Source organism: Aspergillus novofumigatus, assembly GCF_002847465.1.
Source record: "Aspergillus novofumigatus IBT 16806 chromosome Unknown P174scaffold_6, whole genome shotgun sequence".
In the NCBI taxonomy this organism is placed as follows: Eukaryota; Fungi; Ascomycota; class Eurotiomycetes; order Eurotiales; family Aspergillaceae; genus Aspergillus; species Aspergillus novofumigatus.
The window spans coordinates 1,353,745-1,375,286 of NW_020194279.1; the positions used below are offsets into that span (position 1 = coordinate 1,353,745).

The 21,542-nt window shown below is 51.4% G+C and overlaps 8 protein-coding genes across 8 annotated transcripts; 4 read left to right on the forward strand and 4 right to left on the reverse strand.

Annotated features, from left to right (window-relative positions):
* Positions 1-1,038: 1,038 nt before the first annotated feature.
* P174DRAFT_248890 (uncharacterized protein) lies at positions 1,039-1,967 on the reverse strand. Its single transcript, XM_024821454.1, has one exon. It carries the CDS (start codon positions 1,655-1,657, stop codon positions 1,373-1,375), a length of 285 nt encoding a protein of 94 aa, XP_024680387.1. The 5' UTR covers positions 1,658-1,967; the 3' UTR covers positions 1,039-1,372.
* A 7,424-nt stretch (positions 1,968-9,391) lies between these two features.
* Positions 9,392-12,500, forward strand: P174DRAFT_422942 (plasma-membrane proton-efflux P-type ATPase; the record flags this gene model as incomplete). Its single annotated transcript, XM_024825091.1, has 3 exons — positions 9,392-9,782; positions 9,857-10,080; positions 10,146-12,500. 3 exons carry the CDS (start codon positions 9,392-9,394, stop codon positions 12,498-12,500), a joined length of 2,970 nt encoding a protein of 989 aa, XP_024680388.1.
* Positions 12,501-12,731: 231 nt separating this feature from the next.
* Positions 12,732-13,654, reverse strand: P174DRAFT_433221 (uncharacterized protein; the record flags this gene model as incomplete). Its single annotated transcript, XM_024825796.1, has 3 exons — positions 12,732-13,048; positions 13,252-13,390; positions 13,592-13,654. 3 exons carry the CDS (start codon positions 13,652-13,654, stop codon positions 12,732-12,734), a joined length of 519 nt encoding a protein of 172 aa, XP_024680389.1.
* Positions 13,655-14,516: 862 nt separating this feature from the next.
* On the forward strand, positions 14,517-15,756 carry P174DRAFT_374381 (putative pectin methylesterase; the record flags this gene model as incomplete). The annotated part of the gene is made up of 2 exons (XM_024822577.1): positions 14,517-15,131; positions 15,193-15,756. The coding sequence occupies 2 exons, from the start codon at positions 14,517-14,519 to the stop codon at positions 15,754-15,756; spliced, it is 1,179 nt and encodes a 392-aa protein (XP_024680390.1).
* A 55-nt stretch (positions 15,757-15,811) lies between these two features.
* On the reverse strand, positions 15,812-17,853 carry P174DRAFT_422944 (uncharacterized protein; the record flags this gene model as incomplete). Its single annotated transcript, XM_024825092.1, has 2 exons — positions 15,812-16,419; positions 16,977-17,853. The coding sequence occupies 2 exons, from the start codon at positions 17,851-17,853 to the stop codon at positions 15,812-15,814; spliced, it is 1,485 nt and encodes a 494-aa protein (XP_024680391.1).
* Positions 17,854-18,596: 743 nt separating this feature from the next.
* P174DRAFT_250029 (uncharacterized protein) lies at positions 18,597-18,996 on the forward strand. Its single transcript, XM_024821458.1, has one exon. The coding sequence runs from the start codon at positions 18,747-18,749 to the stop codon at positions 18,957-18,959; it is 213 nt and encodes a 70-aa protein (XP_024680392.1). The 5' UTR covers positions 18,597-18,746; the 3' UTR covers positions 18,960-18,996.
* Positions 18,601-20,500, reverse strand: P174DRAFT_443783 (GTPase-activating protein RNA1). The gene has a single exon (XM_024827912.1). It carries the CDS (start codon positions 20,304-20,306, stop codon positions 19,035-19,037), a length of 1,272 nt encoding a protein of 423 aa, XP_024680393.1. The 5' UTR covers positions 20,307-20,500; the 3' UTR covers positions 18,601-19,034.
* Positions 20,501-20,686: 186 nt separating this feature from the next.
* Positions 20,687-21,482, forward strand: P174DRAFT_443784 (copper metallochaperone COX17). Its single transcript, XM_024827913.1, has 3 exons — positions 20,687-20,785; positions 20,903-20,964; positions 21,027-21,482. Exons 1-3 carry the CDS (start codon positions 20,758-20,760, stop codon positions 21,165-21,167), a joined length of 231 nt encoding a protein of 76 aa, XP_024680394.1. The 5' UTR covers positions 20,687-20,757; the 3' UTR covers positions 21,168-21,482.
* The last annotated feature ends 60 nt before the right edge of the window (positions 21,483-21,542 follow it).

Below are 21,542 nucleotides of genomic sequence, written 5' to 3' on the forward strand. Positions count from 1 at the left end.
TTTTGCGATGGCATGACGATCTCGCGGATTTGAGGACATATTGAGTCAGGCACCGGAGAACAGAATTGCCAAATACAGCTCACAAGTGACATCATGAAAGCACGGCTCATTTGAAACGAGGCTGACTGAGCTGTGAGTCTGAGACTCTCCCGAGATCATTAAGATGATCTGCATCTAGGATCGAATCATGCGAGTCCGTCTCCCGGTATCGTTTTCAGGGGCTTCTTGGCCTTTTGCGATGCAGTCGCTGCCCTCACGCACTGTCAAACCATCGTTGTTTGGATAGATCCTGCCTGCCGAGTACTGCAGTTGATGTATAGTATGGTTTTCTTGGCCATGTAAGCCACCATCAGCAATCTATATCTAGAATGAGGGATGCAGTGTTGGCGGCGGGATGAAGCGGTCACAGTACTCTCTACTCTGTAAATCTCCTCCAATTACCCCATCCTCTTACATCATATCAGAGCATGATAGTTAACACTGATGCAACTGCAAGTCAGCATCGGACAATTATCGTTTCGAAGGTACTCCGTATAGCGATCGACACCCGCAAGGCAATAGTCAATGCGCCCCATGTCAGACGCACCTGTCGATCACCTTTTTTGGGAAGCTGTAAACAGACGGCCAGAAATACCTCCTTTGTCACCTTGTCATCCGAGGCATTGTGTGGTGACTGTTGCAGCTGTCTCAGTTTCATGTTCTAGGCCTCGGCATACAGGCTTTAGCTTTATCTTTGAATGTAATGAGCATGTTATATGTAAGGGAGACACGAAGTGCATCATAATTTAGGAATGCTGATGACTAACCATTAATGCCAAGTTATGCAGGTTTCTTGAGCACAATCCAGCTTGTTTTTCTACGGTACCAGAGGTGCATTTTCGGTTTCCACTTCCCAGTACGGATAAGGTAGCACGCACGTAGTATGGCCATATTCCCGCGCTCTGCTCGTGACCGACAACTGTGTCTGAAAGGGCCACAAAAGACCCTCAGTAAAAATTCAATCAAACCCCATCGTCAAATCTCCATAGAATCCAACGGAAGAACGGTTCGCCTCACTCAGGGATTCAGTTGCGTAGTGCCAAACCAATCATTTATCCCGCAATTGACTATGTTTGACGTGCCGATTCCCGCGGTGCCGTGTAGGCCGATACCTTCAATTCCTACCGATGTCAGAGTCGCCATGCCGAAATGACATGGGAAAACTCTCGGGCGATATTCTTCACCTTGATTATCATTTTGGAGGATGATGATGCCGATTGTTTGTTGATAGTTGCCAGTCCTTTTTTTTTGCTTGTTGAAGCTGTACTTTCTCCTGCTGTAACACCCGCCATTGACTTAAGTCCCCCAATTATGTAAACCTCCAGACCGGTCATCATTTTAAGTCTAATGCGATGGAGCATGTCTCTCTTCTCCATACTCCATACTCCATATCGTTTACAAAGTCTACAGACCGAGATAGGTGCTTGCCACCGCTAGTGCTTGTGCTTAGTGCTTCTACCCCGAGGGGATATCTCCAGAATTCTCCGTAGTGCGTAGTCGTAGAGTATCCCGACTCGGACTCGGGGCAGACTGCAGTTGAAAGTCGGGTCTCATCCGAGAGTGCATTCACCTTGCCAATCGTCGTGCCAGTGCCAGTTGCCTCATTTGCTTCTGGCATTGATACTTTGCGGTGGACGTCATGCACTTGAACGTGGCACCGTAGAATCCAGGGCAAACGTGTCTAGTTGGTATTCCGCGGCTGGCGTGGGATTCCTCCCGTGTCCTGCCACGACGCTGCAGGAGACCTGAGAATGTCAATTGCCTGTCTGGGAGAAGGGTGAAGCGAGCTGCAGGTGCGGTTGCAGCGCGATTGACTACTGACGATGGGGGTGCAGTCCACTACTCCGTACTCCGCAGGTCTACCTAATACGAGAACGACGGGACGACTACGGAATGCGGATTATGGAGTATGGCTCAATTCTAGCTGGTATTTGGTAGTTGCCCGTCTTGGGGCCAAGATGAGGATTGTCTTGTCCTCTTTACTGTGTAGTCGTTGCGGTGTTATGCTGTTGCGGAATGACATACCCCGGGAAAGATGCCGTGCTGATTTACTCCATACTCCATACTATGTGTAATGCAATCAAATCACCCAGCCATCTCCCACTCCACGACTGCAGAAAATCCCTCACCAGGATCCTCGATGAGACAGCTTGGCGCGCAAACCAGGCCGATCGTCCCGGTGGGGCGCTTCGATAATACCACTACGATAAATGGTGCTAACCGCTAGAGTATTAGTCAATGAATCGTCGACTGATTACTCCGTCCGTACCTGGCTGCAATTTAGCACCGGTGAGTGGGAGATGCCCACTTGCCGTTTTGGAAGCTAGTACGGCCAGTCCGACTGGCACTATGGAGTCGACTACTGTAGGTACGAGGACACAGAGCGAAGCCAAGAACACAGGCGCCAAATGAATCAGTCGGTCTAGCTGGTTAGTCTCGGTTTTCGCGGGATGAGCGTCGGTTCATCTTATTTATCCTTTGGCTGGGGCCAGTAGCGAGGCGGGGATTCGTCTCCTCTGCGAAGTAATCAGGGTAATTTGCTTGCTATTGTCATTTCTTATTTGTCAGAGCTTCGGCGTCTGTTTGCGCTTGCTCGCCGCTCAGTCAATATGCTTTTGGGATTACTGGTTAACTGGTTTGATGAGTAGACGATCATGAGTCAATTTCCTTATTTTTAGACAACTATAGATTCGAGATATGAGTGAACGGAGTATTGACACCTGAAGCTTAGCAGATTGGTCCCCCTGGTCACTTGCCTGAATCGGCAAAATACATCGCCAGCGTAACCCTATGCACACCGAGCCTAACCGAAACGGGAATTTCTTTCCTCGCTTCAAATATTACTCCGTGTCCGTATCTCCTCCGTAGTCCGTAGGTGTTCTAAACTCCTCAGTGCCTATCGGTAACTAAGCTTAGCCGCGCATAAGCAGAAGAACGAATTTGCAGTCGAGACGAATCACTCTTGAGTATTCAGTTTTTTGAGTCGGATGCTATAGCCGTCACCGATAGTACTGCTGTATCGGTCATCGGCCGCGCCAGGAATAATTCCCTTGTAAATTGCTTCTTATGATTGTCGGTGACCGATAGACACGGGATACTACAGAGCACAGAAACATATGACGTAGAGGTCGTATTGTGTGAATCAAAGCGTGCAAATCTATCGCCAGAAAATGGCGGCGGCGTCGACTGTCGGTATCGGCGTCGGTGTTGTAGTGAAATTTGCCGATCAACCGAGCAATGGTACCGTACGGAGTACTCCATACCATGATCTCATCACTGTCATCAGTGGTGAGACTGAGACAACATGATAATCAGATTCGGCTCATCGCTGCAACTGCACCTCAATTTGCAGTGAAAACTGGAATTCTTCGCTACCGTCGGGTAGTAAGAATTGCTCGATGCGACGATGCAGCTAGGTAAAGAAGGATGGAGTCAAGGACCCAATGACGACTTGTTACTCGTGGGTGTTCAATTCTGAACCATGGCACCACCCACCCACAGAAGGTTTCTAGAAAACGTCGAGAAAACGCCGGCTGCAGGCGAGCGGATTTCGTTCGCTGCCGCTGCATCCACATCCCAATGCAGGCAGATTCTGTCCTGTCCGTCTTGGGTAGTTCGGCGGACTCTGGGCTGCAGATTGTAGTCCTATCAGATACCACGAGCACTTTAGGAAGTGGCAAGATGCCAGCCCGGTAGCCAGTTGGTGATTGCCCTGCAGGGTGACATGTGCTGCTGAACTGGTATGGTAACCTGCACGGTCGGACTTACGCAGTACGTAGTGATGCTGACCTAACCTAACTGCAAAAGGTCAAGGACGAGGCATTTTCAAGCTGTACGAATACGGCCCCATACATGAACATGATTATCGCTAAGGCAGACTCCGTAGTAATCAACAAAGGTAATCTACCATAAATGATCATGCTGATGCAGTTAAAATGTCTATTTGTATTTTGATGATGGGGCACGAAGCACAAAGGACAACCGTGCGACCGGGCCGGCATCGGACTCGGCTGCAGATGTGTATCACCAGAGTTTTAAGGCGGAATAAATTACCTAAACCATGGATCAGTCAATATGGTTGTTAGAGATATCAGTATCAGATTCGAGAGTATGGACGCGGGACTGTACGTTGTGCGGATGAATAAATTAATACCTTAAGTTTCAAGTCTGCCGGTCGGGCGACATGAAAGCACTCGAACTCGGCACAGGAGTATCAGGGTGCAGGCCAAATTCTTACTCAGATAGCCCCAGGTACGGCATCAGAACCACACATTATCAAACTGCTCGTTCCACGGCTCAATGTGGAGAGTTACTATTCAAGACGCTTCCACGCCGCTTCGAGCCTTTGTAGCTTGCGGTGTTGTCTGGATAACTCCACTTCCAGCTCCATACAATTGCGTTGTAGCGTCCTATGAGAGTGGACGAGAGTCAGCCCTGTACCATTGTTTCGTAAGCCTAGCTACACACTACTCTAGTCTGCTATATGATAATCTGATAGACATCATATTCAATACCATATATATTAATGAGGCAACGTCGCTATGACCATGACGACGGTTTCGCTTCACGAGCAAAAATAAGATGGCTGGGATGGGCCGGCAACCATCCGCCGATGATGGCATCCTGAGTGATCGCCCGACCATTACCTCCTGTTCTCTTGGCTGACGTGGGTGCATTACTCTGCCGTGCGCGCTCTTACTGTCCTAGGTAAGGAAAGGCCGATACTGATGAGAATCCCCCAGAAAGTTGATCGAAAAAGGTGCAGTAGCAGGATTAGGTTTGCAGGTCACTGGCCGTGGCTGATTTGTTTGTTTAGGGGGCTGTTGCGCACGGGGCTACCTCAGGATGGAGCGTCGACAAGCTGACTGAGGACGACCATTTTCATCCGTTTGCCTTGGATTGTTGGATCATTCTCTTGTGAAAGGCCTGGACAGTGAGAATTTGGCTTCTCACCGCTATCCATGCAGTAACAAGAAAAGAGCCTTTGGTGATTCCCAAATCGACGCAATAAACAACTTTCCTGGTTCTTCGGAGCAGAAGTGTCTCATGCAACCCAGACCTCCAGCTAGCTAATAATAATCTCACTAATTAATATCGCTCATAAGCCTAACCTCTTCAATCGTAGTTCCACTAACTCAAGACTGACGAGCCCGAGCTCCTCCGTCCAGAACTTGACTATTTCACCTCGAACATTATGATTCATTAATATTGCTTCGTGCCAGCCGCGGAAAGCGCCGGCCAAACCAAACTGGGTAAGATGTTTCATCAGAGGCTAGGGAACGACGGGATCGCTTTTTCATTTCGGAGTATTGCCGTGTAGATAGTTGTTATCGTTGCTCTTTGGTTGTATCTGCTACTGCATGCGATTGAATCCAGCTAGATACTCCGTAATATTGAATATGCTTACCTTCGCCATCCCAAGTAGGCTCACCGTGCGAACTTTAGACCGTCAGAGCTACTACGGAGGAGTAGCGATGAGGGATATCCCCACGGCAATTGACTTTGAGACTGGAGTATGCCAGCCGTGAGCCGTCGGGAGTCAGGATTCAGGGGTATCCCAGAGTCGGGAAGCTGAAGACCCAGAGTTAATCGGCTTTGACCTTCGAAGCGAATAGAACCGTGCCAGCTCAACGACCATCGTAATCTGCAACTGGACTTGAAATGTACGAGGAGATGGCCACGCGATTGTCTTGTGTCATCTGTCATGGTCGGCCAGCTGCCTATTGCTTTTTCGACTGCATCAGACCCTTGAAAACCTGGGGCTGGGGTTGGGGCAGCGGAAAAGAAAACCTAACGAACCATCTAGCCTTTTGAATCCCCTCATTTTTCTACAAGGCAAACAATAGGTAGCAATCGAACCAAACTCTGGTAGGCGAAGAACAAGGTATTATTTTAAGCATAGAAAAGGTTATTTTCGTTCGCGATGACCCATCCCGCATCGTGACCTGGAAATAGGCATCTATATTTGAACGACAGGAGCCACCGGACAGCCAGTGACAGCTCTCCAGACTCCGCACTCCAGCCTTCTCCGGATTCCTGGAGACTGGAGACTGGAGATAGTGACCGTTCAGTGCTCATAAAAAACTGGGGATACTAAGGTAGATACTTGGCGATACTGAAATCCAACCACAACCGTTGGCTGAACTGCTGCCATCACCTAGGATGAGACAAGCCTTATGCGCGATGAAGCTTGATGAGGTTTGGGCTTCACTACGATCATGGAATTTCCATGTTCGACATCGCGTGGAGCGGTAATGGGAAGCAGAGACAAGATTTACAGGCCAGAAGAAAAAGAAAAAGTCTCCGAATTACGAGAGAGCAGATGCACGGTGTCAGCCGATGTTGAAAGTTAGACGTGGAGGTGACAAGATCATGGCAATGGCATATGCATGCATGGAATCCTCCCAGTCAGTGTCACCCCTGGGAGGCAACTGGTTTGCCGTCGCCGTTCTGACATGAGTTTGGAGATCATAGTCAAGATTTTTTCTTTTCCTTTTTGTTTGCCGTATCCTGACCAACTTACGGTGTAGATACTTCATGGAGAAAATTCGGATTCTGTCGAGTGGTGGCTGGGGTCTATATCGTTATGATGACGGCAAACTCGGTGCCTCAGCTTAATCGTGGACGGTCGGAATGACCATGAGCGAGCAATCAGAATGAGCAAACTACCGGATAGAGAGGTGAGGAGTAGAAGTACACCGTCCTTCAGAGCGATATCCGCCACCACCAACATCATCCATCGAGGATATCTGGCAGGGATCTTTAGCAACCCTTGTCTCTAGTCTCCGGGCACGGTACAGAAGTACAAAGTGTCTACATGTGCTCTGCATCCTTTCCAAGATTCTATGTGGCCCATGCCAGCGTCAACTTGTCAAGCGAAAGTTTGCCAGCCCCCTCAGCCAAGGGAAAAAAGTGTGGCAGACGTTGCACCCTGCACTCTTGATCCGAGGAGATATATCATAGGTAGCAATGACGGCCAAACTACGGAGCTCAATCACCGGCCATGAAATCATTTTGTCTCAAGTAAGAGGAACAGCGCTGATTTGCTCGCATTCAGCCATTTACTTTTATAGCTACTTGTCCGGAGTAGTGGCCGATTGAGTCCGTCAGTGCTTGCTCCAAGCAAATCAAATGCGGATCATATCTCAATAGTAATACCAATAGTACCTAGTATGACTACAGGGAAATAATCGGAGAAGACCCAAGAGGAGCCTCTCTCGAGATGCCTTGTGGGCTGGGCCCAACCTGTCCACCACTCAGATAAATGACGCTCGTGAGCGTGGGAAAATGCACTCCACGAGACAAGGCGGCACGAAACTCAATCAGGATTAGACAGATGGGCGATTGGTGCAAGGAAAAATAAGGAGGGGTGGAGGGGTCTGGGTGACCAGTCGTTGCACGCACACAGAGCGATCGACCCTGGGTTGAGTTTTAGTCTGATGTCGAGAAAAAGTTGGTTAATCCATTTAAATTAAGAGTAGCTGCTTGGGCCGTGGTGACAATGGCACTGCGTTCGTGGCCATAGACAAAAGTCCTGGAGATAACGGAGCTGATAATGAATAATAATACTCACGACAAATAATGATAATCTTGGATGACATAATGTATTTTATTTCTGTATGGGAATGTACTGCGTACAGCTGAAACAGTGCTCTTCCTTTAGAAACCGGGCATGTTCTGAATGGCATCAGATCAAGCCATGTCAATTGAATCATTATTGGCATCGCTGATTTATGCAAAGCCAAAAGACATCTACGGCATCTACGTACAAGATAGTCGACGCAGTCGACATCATCGGCCAGGGAAAGTGTTTGTTTTGACCATACCTGGCGGCACTTGGTTGAGGAAAAGGCCCTGCCCCTTGCGTTCCTATCTTACTGAACTCGTGGTTCCAAGATCGGGTAGGACGGCCCTGCGTCCTGTGGTACCGGTAACCGCAGGTATTTCGGTACGGTGCCCTGGCATCGGACCATAACACTGGAAGAAGAAATATGTTGGTATGGGTTTGCTCTGTTTGTTTTCTTGCCCCAAGACTACCAGGTAGGTACAGCATTTTTCCCTCTGCAAGGGAATGAAGGATGACCTCAATGTCCGACTGTCACGCTGCATAGCTAGACAACACAATAATGAGGACGCATTTTAGTCCATCAATAATAGTCTTCTTGTCCTTTTCCCGTCCTTCAGCGGGCTCCAATTTCTGTTGCAAATAGTCATGAATAGGATTTCTAGGCGTTAGGTCATGATACTGAAGGCGCGTCTCAGACCTCATCCGCAGTGTCAAGAAAATCGCGCATAGTTAAGATGGGGGCAAGATGATGTTGGACGGGTAAAATTAACGAGAAGCCAGCCGCAGACGGTAACCACTCATACCGTATGGAATTTCGTTTCGCCTATTCCGAGATAGGCTTGATCGAGCTGGCTGGCCGATATTCCCGGCGGTATCTTACAATCATGTATCACAGATGTAATGCTAGCAGAGTCCTCATTCACCCGAAGACTGTGCCCCAGATGTTCTTCTACTCCGTACTGTCTGTATGGAGTCGGATTTACCGTAATGGTCTGGAGGGGTGGAGGATTTGGGGGGGCGAACTCGGCAGTCGGCACCGATCCGCCGCTCTACGAACAAACAGACGATACGAGTGCATCGTGCATAGGAAAGTGAGCAATGATGCTACAGAGCGCTGTACCGCTGGTAAGATACCATATCATCGTGATCTTTAAGGGAAAGTCAGGTTTTGCGGCATGTCGAGCCTAAACTGCATTCAGCAAAAGATCCACTTTGCCCGGTTGGAGAAGAAGCCCGCAGAGAAGGAAAAGAAGGCAAGGAAAAAGCCGGGCGTACCGTTAAGCACAAATCGTGTGTGCGAGGGAAGCAAGAGAGGATGGGAGAAAAGGAAGAGGTAAAAAAGTCAGAAAAAAAAAAAAAAAAGACAAGAAAAAACAATCCGAGGAGGCAAAGAGCCATATTCACTCTAAACCTTCGAGAGGGTGTGGGCTCTACAGGCTAAACCTTATCCGGTCACACTACTCCATCGACAACAAGGATTTATTTTTCCCTCTTTAATTAATTAAAGAAAAAAAGGAAAAAGAAAAAAGAAAAGGAAAAAAAAAGTGGGTTTACGCACAGGGAAGGTCGCCCGTTAGAGCTCGGGAGACGTGTTTGTGCTGTTCCCATGCAAATCCCCCCAAATATTAAAGGATACATTCTCCCATCCCCCTCGCCTTCATTCCCTCCTCCTCTCTCCTTCTTTTGTTCTCTATAGGAATATTCCGACTCTTGCCATTCCTGCCATTTCTTGTTTGCATCTGCTCATATCGTTGGGTTCCAAAGGCTTTGTGAGCCGAAGCAACAATGGCGGAGCGGAGGATCTCCTATGCGCCCGACGTGGAGAATGGTGACCATTCTCGTCACGCTGAAAATGAAGGCAACCTCGATGAGTACACTGCTTTGAACCGTTACATCTCGACTGCTCGCGATGGCCGTCGCGGCTCGACCTCCAGTGCCGGTGCTAGAAGCCTCCAGGAGAAGAAGAAGCCCTGGTACGCCTTCTGGAGGAAGGAAGCTGAGACTGGCGGCGCCTTCGTCTGCCCCGACGAATGGCTCGAAACCGACTTGCGCACTGGTCTCCCCTCCAGCGAAATTGAGCTGCGTCGTAAGAAGGCTGGCTGGAACGAACTGACCACCGAGAAGACCAACTTCTTCGTTCAGTTCATTGGTTACTTCCGTGGTCCTATTCTCTATGGTACGTTACCAATCTTTTCAGGGGTGGAGGACTGTCCTTCCCAAGAGACAATACTGACGATTGTTATTGTCCAGTTATGGAATTGGCTGTTCTTTTGGCTGCCGGTCTTCGTGACTGGATCGATCTGGGTGTCATTTGCGGTATTCTTCTGCTCAACGCTACTGTCGGTTGGTACCAGGAGAAGCAGGCTGCCGACGTCGTCGCCAGTCTTAAGGGTGATATTGCTATGAAGGCTGTTGTTATCCGTGATGGACAGGAGCAGGAAATCCTTGCTCGTGAGCTGGTTACTGGTGATATTGTGAGTTGACTGGTCTACATATCTTGCAGCGCCTTGACCTGGACTAATTCCTCCTTCCATTACAGATCGTTGTCGAGGAAGGTACCGTCATTCCCGCCGATGTTCGCCTGATCTGCGACTACGACAAGCCCGAGATGTTCGAGACCTACAAGGAGTACCTCGCCAGTGCCAACGATGACACCCTCAAGGAGAAGGAGGATGAGGACGACGAAGACGGTGGCATCGAGGCCCGTGTTGGTGTCTCCCTAATTGCCGTTGACCAGTCCGCCATCACTGGTGAATCTCTCGCTGTCGACAAGTACATGGCCGACACTTGCTACTACACCACTGGTTGCAAGCGTGGTAAGGCCTACGCCGTCGTTACCGCCACCGCTAAGCAGTCCTTCGTCGGTAAGACCGCTGCTCTCGTGCAGGGTGCCAAGGACCAGGGTCACTTCAAGGCTGTCATGGACAACATCGGTACTACTCTGCTCGTTCTCGTCATGTTCTGGATTCTTGCCGCTTGGATTGGTGGTTTCTACCGTCACCTCAAGATCGCTACTCCTGAGCACGAGGACAACAACCTGCTCCACTACACCCTTATTCTCCTGATTATCGGTGTTCCCGTCGGTCTGCCCGTCGTCACCACCACCACCCTCGCCGTTGGTGCCGCTTACCTTGCCGAGCAGAAGGCTATCGTCCAGAAGCTCACTGCCATCGAGTCTCTTGCTGGTGTCGACATCCTCTGCTCTGACAAGACCGGTACTCTCACTGCTAACCAGCTCTCCATCCGTGAGCCCTACGTCAATGAGGGTGTTGATGTCAACTGGATGATGGCCGTTGCTGCTATTGCCTCCAACCACAACGTCAAGAACCTCGACCCCATTGACAAGGTTACCATCCTTACCCTCCGTCGCTACCCCAAGGCCCGTGAGATTCTCTCCCGCAACTGGGTTACTGAGAAGTACACTCCTTTCGACCCCGTCTCCAAGCGTATCACCACTGTCTGCACTTGCGACGGTGTCCGCTACGTCTGTGCTAAGGGTGCCCCCAAGGCTATCCTGAACATGTCTCAGTGCTCTGAGGAGGAGGCTGCCAAGTTCCGTGAGAAGGCCGCTGAGTTCGCTCGCCGTGGTTTCCGTTCCCTTGGTGTTGCCGTCCAGAAGGAGGGTGAGCCCTGGCAACTGCTCGGCATGTACCCCATGTTCGACCCTCCTCGTGAGGATACTGCCCACACCATCGCTGAGGCTCAGCACCTCGGTCTGTCCGTCAAGATGTTGACTGGTGATGCCCTTGCCATTGCCAAGGAAACCTGCAAGATGCTTGCCCTGAGCACCAAGGTTTACGACTCCGAGCGTCTGATCCACGGTGGTCTTGCCGGCTCTGCCCAGCACGACCTCGTCGAGAAGGCTGATGGTTTCGCTGAGGTCTTCCCCGAGCACAAGTACCAGGTCGTCGAGATGTTGCAGCAGCGTGGTCACTTGACTGCCATGACTGGTGACGGTGTCAACGACGCTCCCTCTCTCAAGAAGGCTGACTGTGGTATTGCCGTCGAGGGTTCCACTGAGGCTGCCCAGGCCGCTGCTGATATCGTCTTCCTTGCCCCCGGTCTCAGCACCATCGTCGATGCCATCAAGCTTGCCCGTCAGATCTTCCAGCGTATGAAGGCCTACATTCAGTACCGTATTGCCCTCTGTCTCCACCTTGAGATCTACCTTGTCACCTCCATGATCATCATTGATGAGACTCTCAACTCCGAGCTGGTTGTCTTCATCGCCCTGTTCGCTGATCTGGCCACCATCGCTGTTGCCTACGACAATGCCCACTACGAAATGCGCCCTGTCGAGTGGCAATTGCCTAAGATCTGGGTCATCTCCGTCGTCCTCGGTATCTTGCTTGCTGGTGCCACCTGGATCATGCGTGCTTCCCTCTTCCTGAACAACGGTGGTCTCATCCAGAACTTCGGTTCTCCTCAGGAGATGATCTTCCTTGAGGTCGCCCTTACCGAGAACTGGCTCATCTTCGTCACCCGTGGTGGTAAGACCTGGCCTTCTTGGCAGCTGGTTGGCGCCATCTTCGTCGTCGATGTGCTCGCCACCCTCTTCTGTGTCTTCGGCTGGCTCTCCGGTGACTACCGCCAGACCAGCCCTCCCAGCCACGCCGAGTTCTCCGTCAACGGCGATGTCGACATCGTCACCGTCGTTGTCATCTGGGGTTACTCCATTGGTGTCACTATCATCATCGCCGTTGTCTACTACATCCTCACCATCATTCCCGCCCTTGACAACCTCGGCCGTAAGACCCGCTCCAAGGCTGACACCAAGATCGAGAACATGATTGCCCACCTCTCCAAGCTGGCTATCGAGCATGAGACCGATAACAACGGCAAGTCCTACTACACTCTCGGTGCTCGTGCCGAGGTGGAGGAGGAAGATGAGTAGACGCTTGATTACTCACTACTAATTTCTCATCTGGATATCACTTGAGCATACATGCATAGGGCTGGGCTTCGGCTGGTTACCTTTTTTTAACAGTATTATAGACTTTTTTTTTTCTCTCATTTGTCTCTACATAGAGTCAATTCTTTTCTTTACATGTATGTATGTCATTAATAGTGGTAAATTTAGTGAATCAAGCGATTTCAAGAAGTTATTCTTGTTTCCTCCATTTCTTCACTCCTTGCCTCTTCTCAAACTGCTCTTCCCAAAGTTTCCTCTCGAGGCAGCAAATCTACGTGGAGGGGCACTCGTTTCCAGCCTGCGAAAGCTCCAGTTGAGCTTCAGAGCTACCCCTTTTTTTTTCCTATTTAGATCGACCGTCGTAGCTGCTACGCTCCACTTCTCTTGCATAGTCTCTCCACTTAATGCAGGAACAAGAGCACAACTGCAGTAACTAGCCTGCCACTGCGCGGTTTGCATCCCACTTGGTGCCCGGAGTTCGCCCGAAGGAGCTTCTGCCGAGGTAGCTTCCAGCCTCTCAGCGCCTTGATCTGTAGGATGAATAGATTAAGACGCAGGAACTATCGTCATTCTTGGCAGTAGTGCGCTGTAGCTCGTACTGCTAGTCTGCTAGAGGGGTAGCTGTGTAGCTGCTAGCTCTCACCTCGAGCATTAGCTCGTCCAGCGACCTGCCCATTTTGGTGTCTCGATCAGTCGTGCAGGATGGATGCATGACGCACGTCGTAATACTCACTATGGACTCTTGATCCCATCTGCTTGGTTGCTTCTTTCGGACTTTCTCCACCGGGCTCTGGTGCTTCGTATTGTCTGATTATCGCGCCTGGCGGTCTGACCATATGATGGGCGCTGAGTACGGAGTAGTCCGGATTAATCTGCGCAAGACGCAATATCTGGCTGTAATAATCGCGACTAACCGAGCATGGATGAATCAAGTGCTGATAACTTGGTTGAATTGGTTGTAGCTATGGTGCCGTTCGACCCGGCTCTGCTCAGTTCACCGCAATCTCGTAGAAGCGTATAGGGCACAACTAAAAGTATGCAGTCATGCCTCAGGCAGCCAGGCAGCCAGGTACAGGCAAAGTATCTTCCTCGTCATTACCCTGCTGACCAGCACCATCACCATCGTCCACCATCATATAGGATCTTCCTTTGCCGCAGATAATGCTCACGTTCTTCTAGACAACAGGGCTAGAGTCATTTATGGCGATGTATCGACCCCCGTTTCCTGATCATGATAGCATTGAGCCCGTCCTATCAGCGATGGGCGCGGAGACTTGTTTACTATGCTTGCCTCAAGCAAGCAAGCTAAGTGATCCTCAGCTACAATGGATCCGCTTTATATCTACTCTACGAGATACATATGCGTGGCAGGAAAAACTCAACATGGACTAGAGCCATCCTATTTCTCCGCCTGTGCCTCCGTTGACGAGTCACTCAGGCCTTCATTTGCCGGCCCTCAGCAGGACCACTATCAAGCTGGAGCCAATTTGAAAAAGATAGATCGAGCTCTTGCTTAGACGGAATTATCTTGATATTGATAACAATGACCGGGCCGCTGTTTGCGTCTCATCGAGCACTTTAAACCTGACAGGTGGAATTCAATTCTCCGCCGCCGCTGCAATTGATTTCCGTGCGTATTCTGGGGAAATCGCCCTGGACGGCGGGGGAGCTTTCCTCTGCCAGAGAAGTGTCCAATTGCAATTGGCCAATCGATGGTTTGACGTGTATTCACGAGTCTTCGCCATGCTTATTTCCCCGGTCGATACTCGTCAGTGTACGCGTTCCAAGCACTGTCAGCAGCGGAGATACTCTCCCGGCTTGTTCTACCCCAGTTTGTGCCCCCGCAATTTCCCCAAATTTCTCCAGAAGCACAATAAACCCGTTGTCATTGTCCGGACGAGGAGACTATATAAGAGATGACGACCTGGGCGACCGTGATGCTCGAGCGCGGACACTCAGCGTCGGGCTTCGTGGCGAAATCTGCATAGTCAAGACAAAATGAAGTCCTATTTCTTGCTTCTCGCCGTGATTCTGCAGGCAGTTCTTGTACGAGCGGCTGCATTGCATTCCTCGTCTCGTCGCACTTGTCAGACCTCGTTGAGGAATTGTCCTGAAGGAACCGTCATTGTCTCCAAGTCTCACCCCAAGGCGCACTTCTCCACCATTCAGGCTGCTATCGAATCTCTGCCGAATGACAACAGCAAGCAGACCATTTTGATACTGGCAGGCAACTACACGGAGCAACTAAATGTCACCCGTTCCGGTCCTATAACCCTGCTTGGTCAGACGGACAGCGTCACCGATGCCTCGAAGAACAAGGTCACCGTCACATGGGCCCAAGCGAACCATGACAACACCGGAAAGAGCGTAGACAATGTCTTTTCCAGCGTGCTGGTTGTTGCACCTACACTCGAGTCCAGCTACACCGGCTCAGGCCCAACGGGGTATCCTGTGCCGGAGGATACTCCGTTCGGTAACACCGATTTCAGGGCCTACAACATTGATTTCCGCAACACATGGGCTGATTACTCCGATGGACCGGCGCATGCTCTCAGCTTCAGTCGCGCAAACGGCGGCTTCTACTACTGCGGATTCTACTCTTACCAGGATACTGTATGTCCCTTGCTCAATCTTGCCAGCCAATTACAGGAACGGACAAACTGACCATACACAGGTGTATGTCGGCAAGCTAGGAAACGCCTACTTCTACAAGAACATCATCGCCGGACAGACCGACTTCCTGTACGGCTTCGGTACCGCCTGGATCCAATCGTCGGACATCCTCCTGCGCAACTGCGGTGGCGGTATCACCGCGTGGAAGGGCACCAACACCACCTTTGAGAACCAGTACGGCGTGTACATAGTCGACTCGACGGTGAGAGCGGCCAACGCATCGATCGCCCCGGTGATTGCCGGTAAATGTGCTCTAGGCCGGCCATGGAACAGTCTACACCGGTCCATCTTCGCCAATACCTACGAGGATGGCAGTATCGAGCCCAGCGGCTACATCGACTGGATCGTTTCTGGCGTAAGCCGGTTCACCAACCAGACAGTCATGGCCGAATACAAAGCGTTTGGACCCGGCTTCAACGCGACCGGCCGTGCAGAAGGCGGGTTCACCATCGTCATGGACAAGAAGCAGTACAAGCGCTACGACTCGCCAGCGAAGGTATTCCAGACGCCGGACGGCAAGCCGGGCAACATCGGCTGGGTCGATTTCCACGCGGATCGCGTCTAGTTTTCGTCCACGGCCTGCCATTAACTTAGATACTAGAGATACACCCAAATCTATATCACATGAAACAAGTTACACGTCTATGCCGTCGCACTCCCCCAGAATATACCCTCTGCCCCTCCCCCATAAGATTCCCATGCCCGCTCCTCGTCCTCTCCATCGACTTCTTCGTCTCCCTCTCCGCCAGCTCCCTTTGCACCTCACCCAACTGGTGCGTCCGCGCCAGGTACGCCGCCCCGGTATCAGCCCACACGCGGTACTCCTGCACCTTCAACCCGCCGCCTCCCTTCCCCTGATCCTCCGCCAGCCCAATCCGATAACAAAACGTCTCATCCCACCCTTCCCCCGTCTCCTTCCACGTGAACCGCGCCCGCCCCCGCAGCGAAACAGCCATGGAAACTGTATCAACGATCCACTCGTCCTCCCCGTCGAAGCTCATCTTCTCGAAGCTGAGCAGGTCCGCAATGAGCTCGAAGTACCGGCCTACCCCGTCCTTGCCGGTGAATGTGCGGCCCAGGAATGGGGCTAGGACGGGCAGCCCGTGCTCGTGGACCATGGGGAGGGGGTCCGCGGTGAAATGGCTGAGGAGGACAGTCGCGGGGCTGCGGAGGCGAAGGCGTCGCAGAGGGCTAGGGTGGGTTGGATTAGGGAGCTGCGGGTGTAGGACTTTGGGGTGGTCATTGTGATTTTTATTTTGCGTTTGCGATAAGGTTGGATGGAATGGATGGGATGGGATGGGATGGGATGTACCCGATGTGTGTTGTGTTGTTTGTACTTGAGGATGCTGTGGAGCGGCGTTGTATGGACTTACATAACCATGACGTCTGTATTTACTTGCGCAGTGCGTGGTGCGAGCATGGCAAAGAGAATTAACAATAAGCCGTTCTATAGTTCATGAGTAGCAGATTGTTCATTGGCTTAAGCCTATTATACCTGTCTACCGTCTTGTCTGCTGCGCGGATGCAGCGGAGATGTCCTCGATCTACTCAGTCAGCTAGTATAGAGAACCCGAGTTGAAGAGGAACAAAATAACTCAGAATGAAAGTCATCATGGGCTAGCCCTCCCACGCCCACGACGAAACAAAACAACCGTCTTTTACCACTCAAACTCCGTGCCTATCGGCAATACAACCAGAAAGGCCTCCGTACGAGGCCAAGGAACGAAAAGAAACACCGAAACAGAAATCACTGCCGCCACGATTTACCACAGTTCAAACACGTACAGAACAGCGTCATCGGTTCATCTGCGCTGCGTGTTTGAGCCTCGGTGTAGGTGACCTTGCGTTGTCCGCACTTGCCGCACTGCAGACTGGTGCTGATACTGCGCTCGGCCTGCGCGACCATGGCCTTGTCCATGTTCTCCTTTTGGATTTTGCGCTCCTGCTCGCGCTGTTCCGCCGATTTGAGCTCATCGTGCGACATCTTCACGAACTGCTCGGGTGTCACTTCGTTCGACAACACGCGCACCCGTAGTGTCGGGTTGGACTTGTTCTTGAGGTTCTGATACAAGCTGCGAATCTTGGTGCGGTACTGTTCCTTGGTCTCCGGGCCCAAAGCGCTGAAGGCCGCCGCCTCCACCGCGCAGGCCTTGGACAGCACCGCTCGGGGCGACTCGGTCGAGTTGAGGCACAATCCATCGTACATCAGCCCAATGCAACTATCCCGGATCTTGTTCGAGGTCTGATTGATATCCACCCCGTCCGCCTTCCACGTCCGCTTGTCTGGGGGAACGGAGAGTTTCGACATCTTGTCCGATGGGGTTGTCCCGGCAGGTGACGCGGTGCCGTTCTGTGCTGGGCGCGGCGAGCCGCTCGATCGCTGGCTGACGGACGGCGACCCGCTGGCCTTTTGTTTGTTAACCTCGTTCCGCCATTTCGAGACGATCTCGCTGGATAGACGGGCGACTTCCGGTGACTTGTGCTGCTTGAACTTGTTGACGATGATTCCGACGCGTGTTGACCGTAGCAAATCCTCCGTTGCCTTCACTCCGGTTTGCAGCTCCTTGAGCAGTGATACGATGTTGGCTGCGGGCTCGTTCTGGGTGGCGGCTTTCGTCAGGGCCTTCGCCTTGAGCTCGATTTCTTTCGCGTCCAGCGCCATTTTGACCGGTCCCGATCGGAGATTGGATGAAGATAGGGAGGGGACGTGTCGTGAGAATTGTACCTGCCTCAGCCTTAGCAAACCAAAATACTAAATAAATCACTTGTAGATGTTGCGCATATTCAAAAAAAGCCAACGGGGTACAAAGTTCAGATGCAATGGCAAATGCGTAAAAACCGTCGCAAGTAGCCGTGACCTAATTCGACAAGATTCCTCTGCGACAAGCGTTTGCCATCACCGTCGCGGCACATCCGGCAGCACGTGCCTTTGAGACAACTGTAGCTGCAAATGCTCCCATTACTCGACCGAGAGACACGCATGCTATGCATCATATCAAAGCGCCCGGCTCATTCAGAAAATAACTGCAAAAAGACTTGACGAAAAACCAGCGAAGCAAAGGGAACTGCTGCTTCAACTCACTTCCACGACGTCGAGGTCTTGTGACCCGATAATCAACGGCTTCGGTGCGAATTCCCTGGATTAGAGGGGAAGGGAGTTCTGCGACGGCGCAAGCAAAGGCGAGCAACGGAGAGACCGGCGAAATGAGATGAAAATCGCGGAGAACTTGGGAGATGGTGGACAAGTAAATGAAGATGAAGCACTTGGGTGAACCTCCGCGCCAAGACCGGCGTTGCTCTTTTCGGAAGCTCCCACGTGCCGAGTACCAAATGTATGGGGTTGTGCCCCTCAGCTTCCATGACAGCTAGAACGAGCATTAAGGCATCAGAAACGACTACGATTCAGCATGCAAGGGCCGTTGTCATCAATTCATTCACTTTTCAACATTATATACATGAGTAGGGGTAGTAACATGCTGCATGGGACAATCAAAGGGTGATGATGGCATAAATCTATCCGAGCATCTGTGCAGTAAAAGACGCAATTAGAACGCTATGGTGAGATCAGCGCAAGAAGGCAACCGGATATGGCCACTCGTAGTGGTACTTCGAAGCAGGGGAACTCGACGTGAGGCAGTATTCGACCCAATTTCGGGTCACTGTGGGTGCGACCGGCCGTTCACCCATCATTGTTGGTGCCATATTGCCGCATGTCTTCCTAGACATGCTGATGAGTATGGTCATACATCAATGACCGCCGCGAGATAAGCCTGGTCGCCGCTGAGTTGGGTACAAGACAGGGAAATGAGTCTGCGTAAACAGGTAACCGAGACTCCGCAAAGTCTACAGAGCAGTCTTGCCCAGAGCCTCCGCAAGAGCATCGACATCCTTGTCCTGTCTTTGAGCGACCTTCTCGTCTTCCGCCTTCACATTGTCCTTGAGGAACTTGTCGGCCTTGCGCTCCTCCTCCTCCTCTTCTTCGGCCTCTTCCTCGAGTTCCTCTTCCTCTTCCTCGTCTTCACTCTCTTCCTCAAGCTCGTCCAGCTCATCCACACCCCACATGTCCTCCGGATCATCATCGGTGCCGTGCTCCTCCTTGCGCGCCTCCAAAACCTCCTGCAACTCTGTCACATTCGGGTCCTCTTCAAGGAATTTGTTGCCGTTCAGCTCGATGCGGCGAAGAGAAGGAAGGGCGGTTTTCGTAGCGTGCAAGAACAGCTTCACACCCTCGGCCGTAATCTCGTTGTACTGCAGACGCAGAGTCTGAAGGCTTTGATTCTTGCCCTCCGCCAAAGCCTGAGCGACCTTTACACCACCGCGTGCGGATAGCAGGCAGTCGCCGACACCGAGTTCACGCAGAGAGGGCCAGCCAGCCACAACACCGGCGAGAGCAGTAGATCCCATGACGGTGAACGTATTGTCCTGCAAGTCCAAAACCTCCAGGGCGCTCGCGTGACGAAGACCCTCCTTCAAAAGCAGCGAGATACCCTCCTGGCGAATACCGTTCTGTGTCATCTTGACGGAGCGGATGCCTGCAGCGTGTACCTTGTAGGCACGTGCCCACGCTTCCATACTGCCATTCTCCAATCGGTTCCGTCCGCAAACAACGCTTTCCAGAAGAGAAATCTCCTCGCCGGCCTTGCGGGCCTCCTCCTTGCGCTCCGCAAGCTTTGTGAGCGCATCGGCAATAAGCGTACCGGCAGCGGGACCCAAGCCGTTGTTATTCAGGATCAGATGGCGGAGGGGCACGTGGCGGGAGAGGAAGTCGACGAGGGGCGCTTGGGTGTTCAGGCCGAACGCGTTGTCGGAAAGGTTGACGGTGTGGAGAGTTTTGATCTCAAGCAGCGCATTGAGAAGGGCAGTCAGAGCCTGGGGGATCTCAGAAAGCAGGCGGGAGGTGAAGATATCAGCGAGGTCGGCGACTTCGAGGCTCTTCTGCGAAGCAAGTACGGGGGCCAGGCGTTCCGAGGCAGGTACGCCGAGGGTGTTACCACCCAGGCGAATCTCGGTGAAATCGGTGCTTTCAATCAGTGGCTTGATATGGGCCTCGATATCCTCAGCAGTGTCCAATTTGAGGCCTTTGCCCTCAAGCGAAAAGACCTTTGGAGGGGCCATGGTGGGGTAGTTCAGGGGCAAACAAAAAAACTGAAAATTAGCCAACAATCCAAAGAAATTATAAAAACTGTGAGAGTGAGTCTGAAAGCACCGCTGATCAGACAGAATAATCTAATAGCCAGAGAGACTGCAGGAGGTGATAGTGTTCACAGTTCAAATGTGGAGGTGAAAGAGAAAATCCTCCGCTATCATTATTATTATTATTTTGCCTCCTCAAAAAATGCAAACAAAAGGTCCAGTACCAAAAAAATTGCCGATCGGCGGCACTCCGGCAATCCGCAGAGTCCAAATGCGCCGTTTCCGCTCCATCGCAGTCAATTAATCAGCACTCCAGCTCCATCGCCTGTCATCCTCTGCTGCTTCATATCCGTACATAGATACTCAATCTCTTTCGCACATTCTTCTATTTCGCTATCTCATCCCTTTCCACTCAAGAAATCAGATACCGGCCATGTCGTGGCTCTTCGGCTCTTCCAAAGGTATGCACTCCAATTTCTTCTCCGCATCTCTCCGGCAGAACTATACCCACGAGCACCTGTCCAATTCCACTCCCCTTCCCCTCGAAATTCAAATAGTATACTAATATTATTCCCCAGGCGCTGCGGAACAGACTCCCGCTCCCGCAGCCGCCCAGCCAACACCCACCGAGAAACCCAAGGTACGTGGATGAGCGCATTGCGCCGCGCCCCGGAAGAACCGATCTGACCATTCCATCTCTAGCCCTGCTGCGTCTGCAAGACCGAGAAGTCCGCCCGTGATGACTGCATGTTGTTCTCGAAAACCGATGACCCGGCTCAAGAGTGCAAGCCCCTGATCGAGCAGTACAAGGCCTGCATGGCTGGATATGGGTTCAAGGTTTAAGCTGGTGGAGTCGGCTGAACCGTGTTGTCCATCGATCTTGTTCGGCAGTATACGATGTGCGTCGAGTACGCTGGGTTATGCTTGGACGTGGGTATTGTCGGTGTTGATCGAACGCTGAGCGATCCATTGGGAATAATGCGGCTGTACTATGGGCCAGGTGTTGGGTTATGGGCTGCAGTTTGATTTTAGATTGTATATTAGCATCATTGCACGGAGTTTTTGTCGATGTATACTTTTTATGTACACTACAGGTATATAGTCGTCTGGCAAGGCGTCTGTCAGACAAGTGAATAGAACATCTCTCCTTGACTCAGGACGTACGAGGTCGAAAAAATGGTTATCTGATCTTCGCCCGTCTCAGGGTTATAAAATACA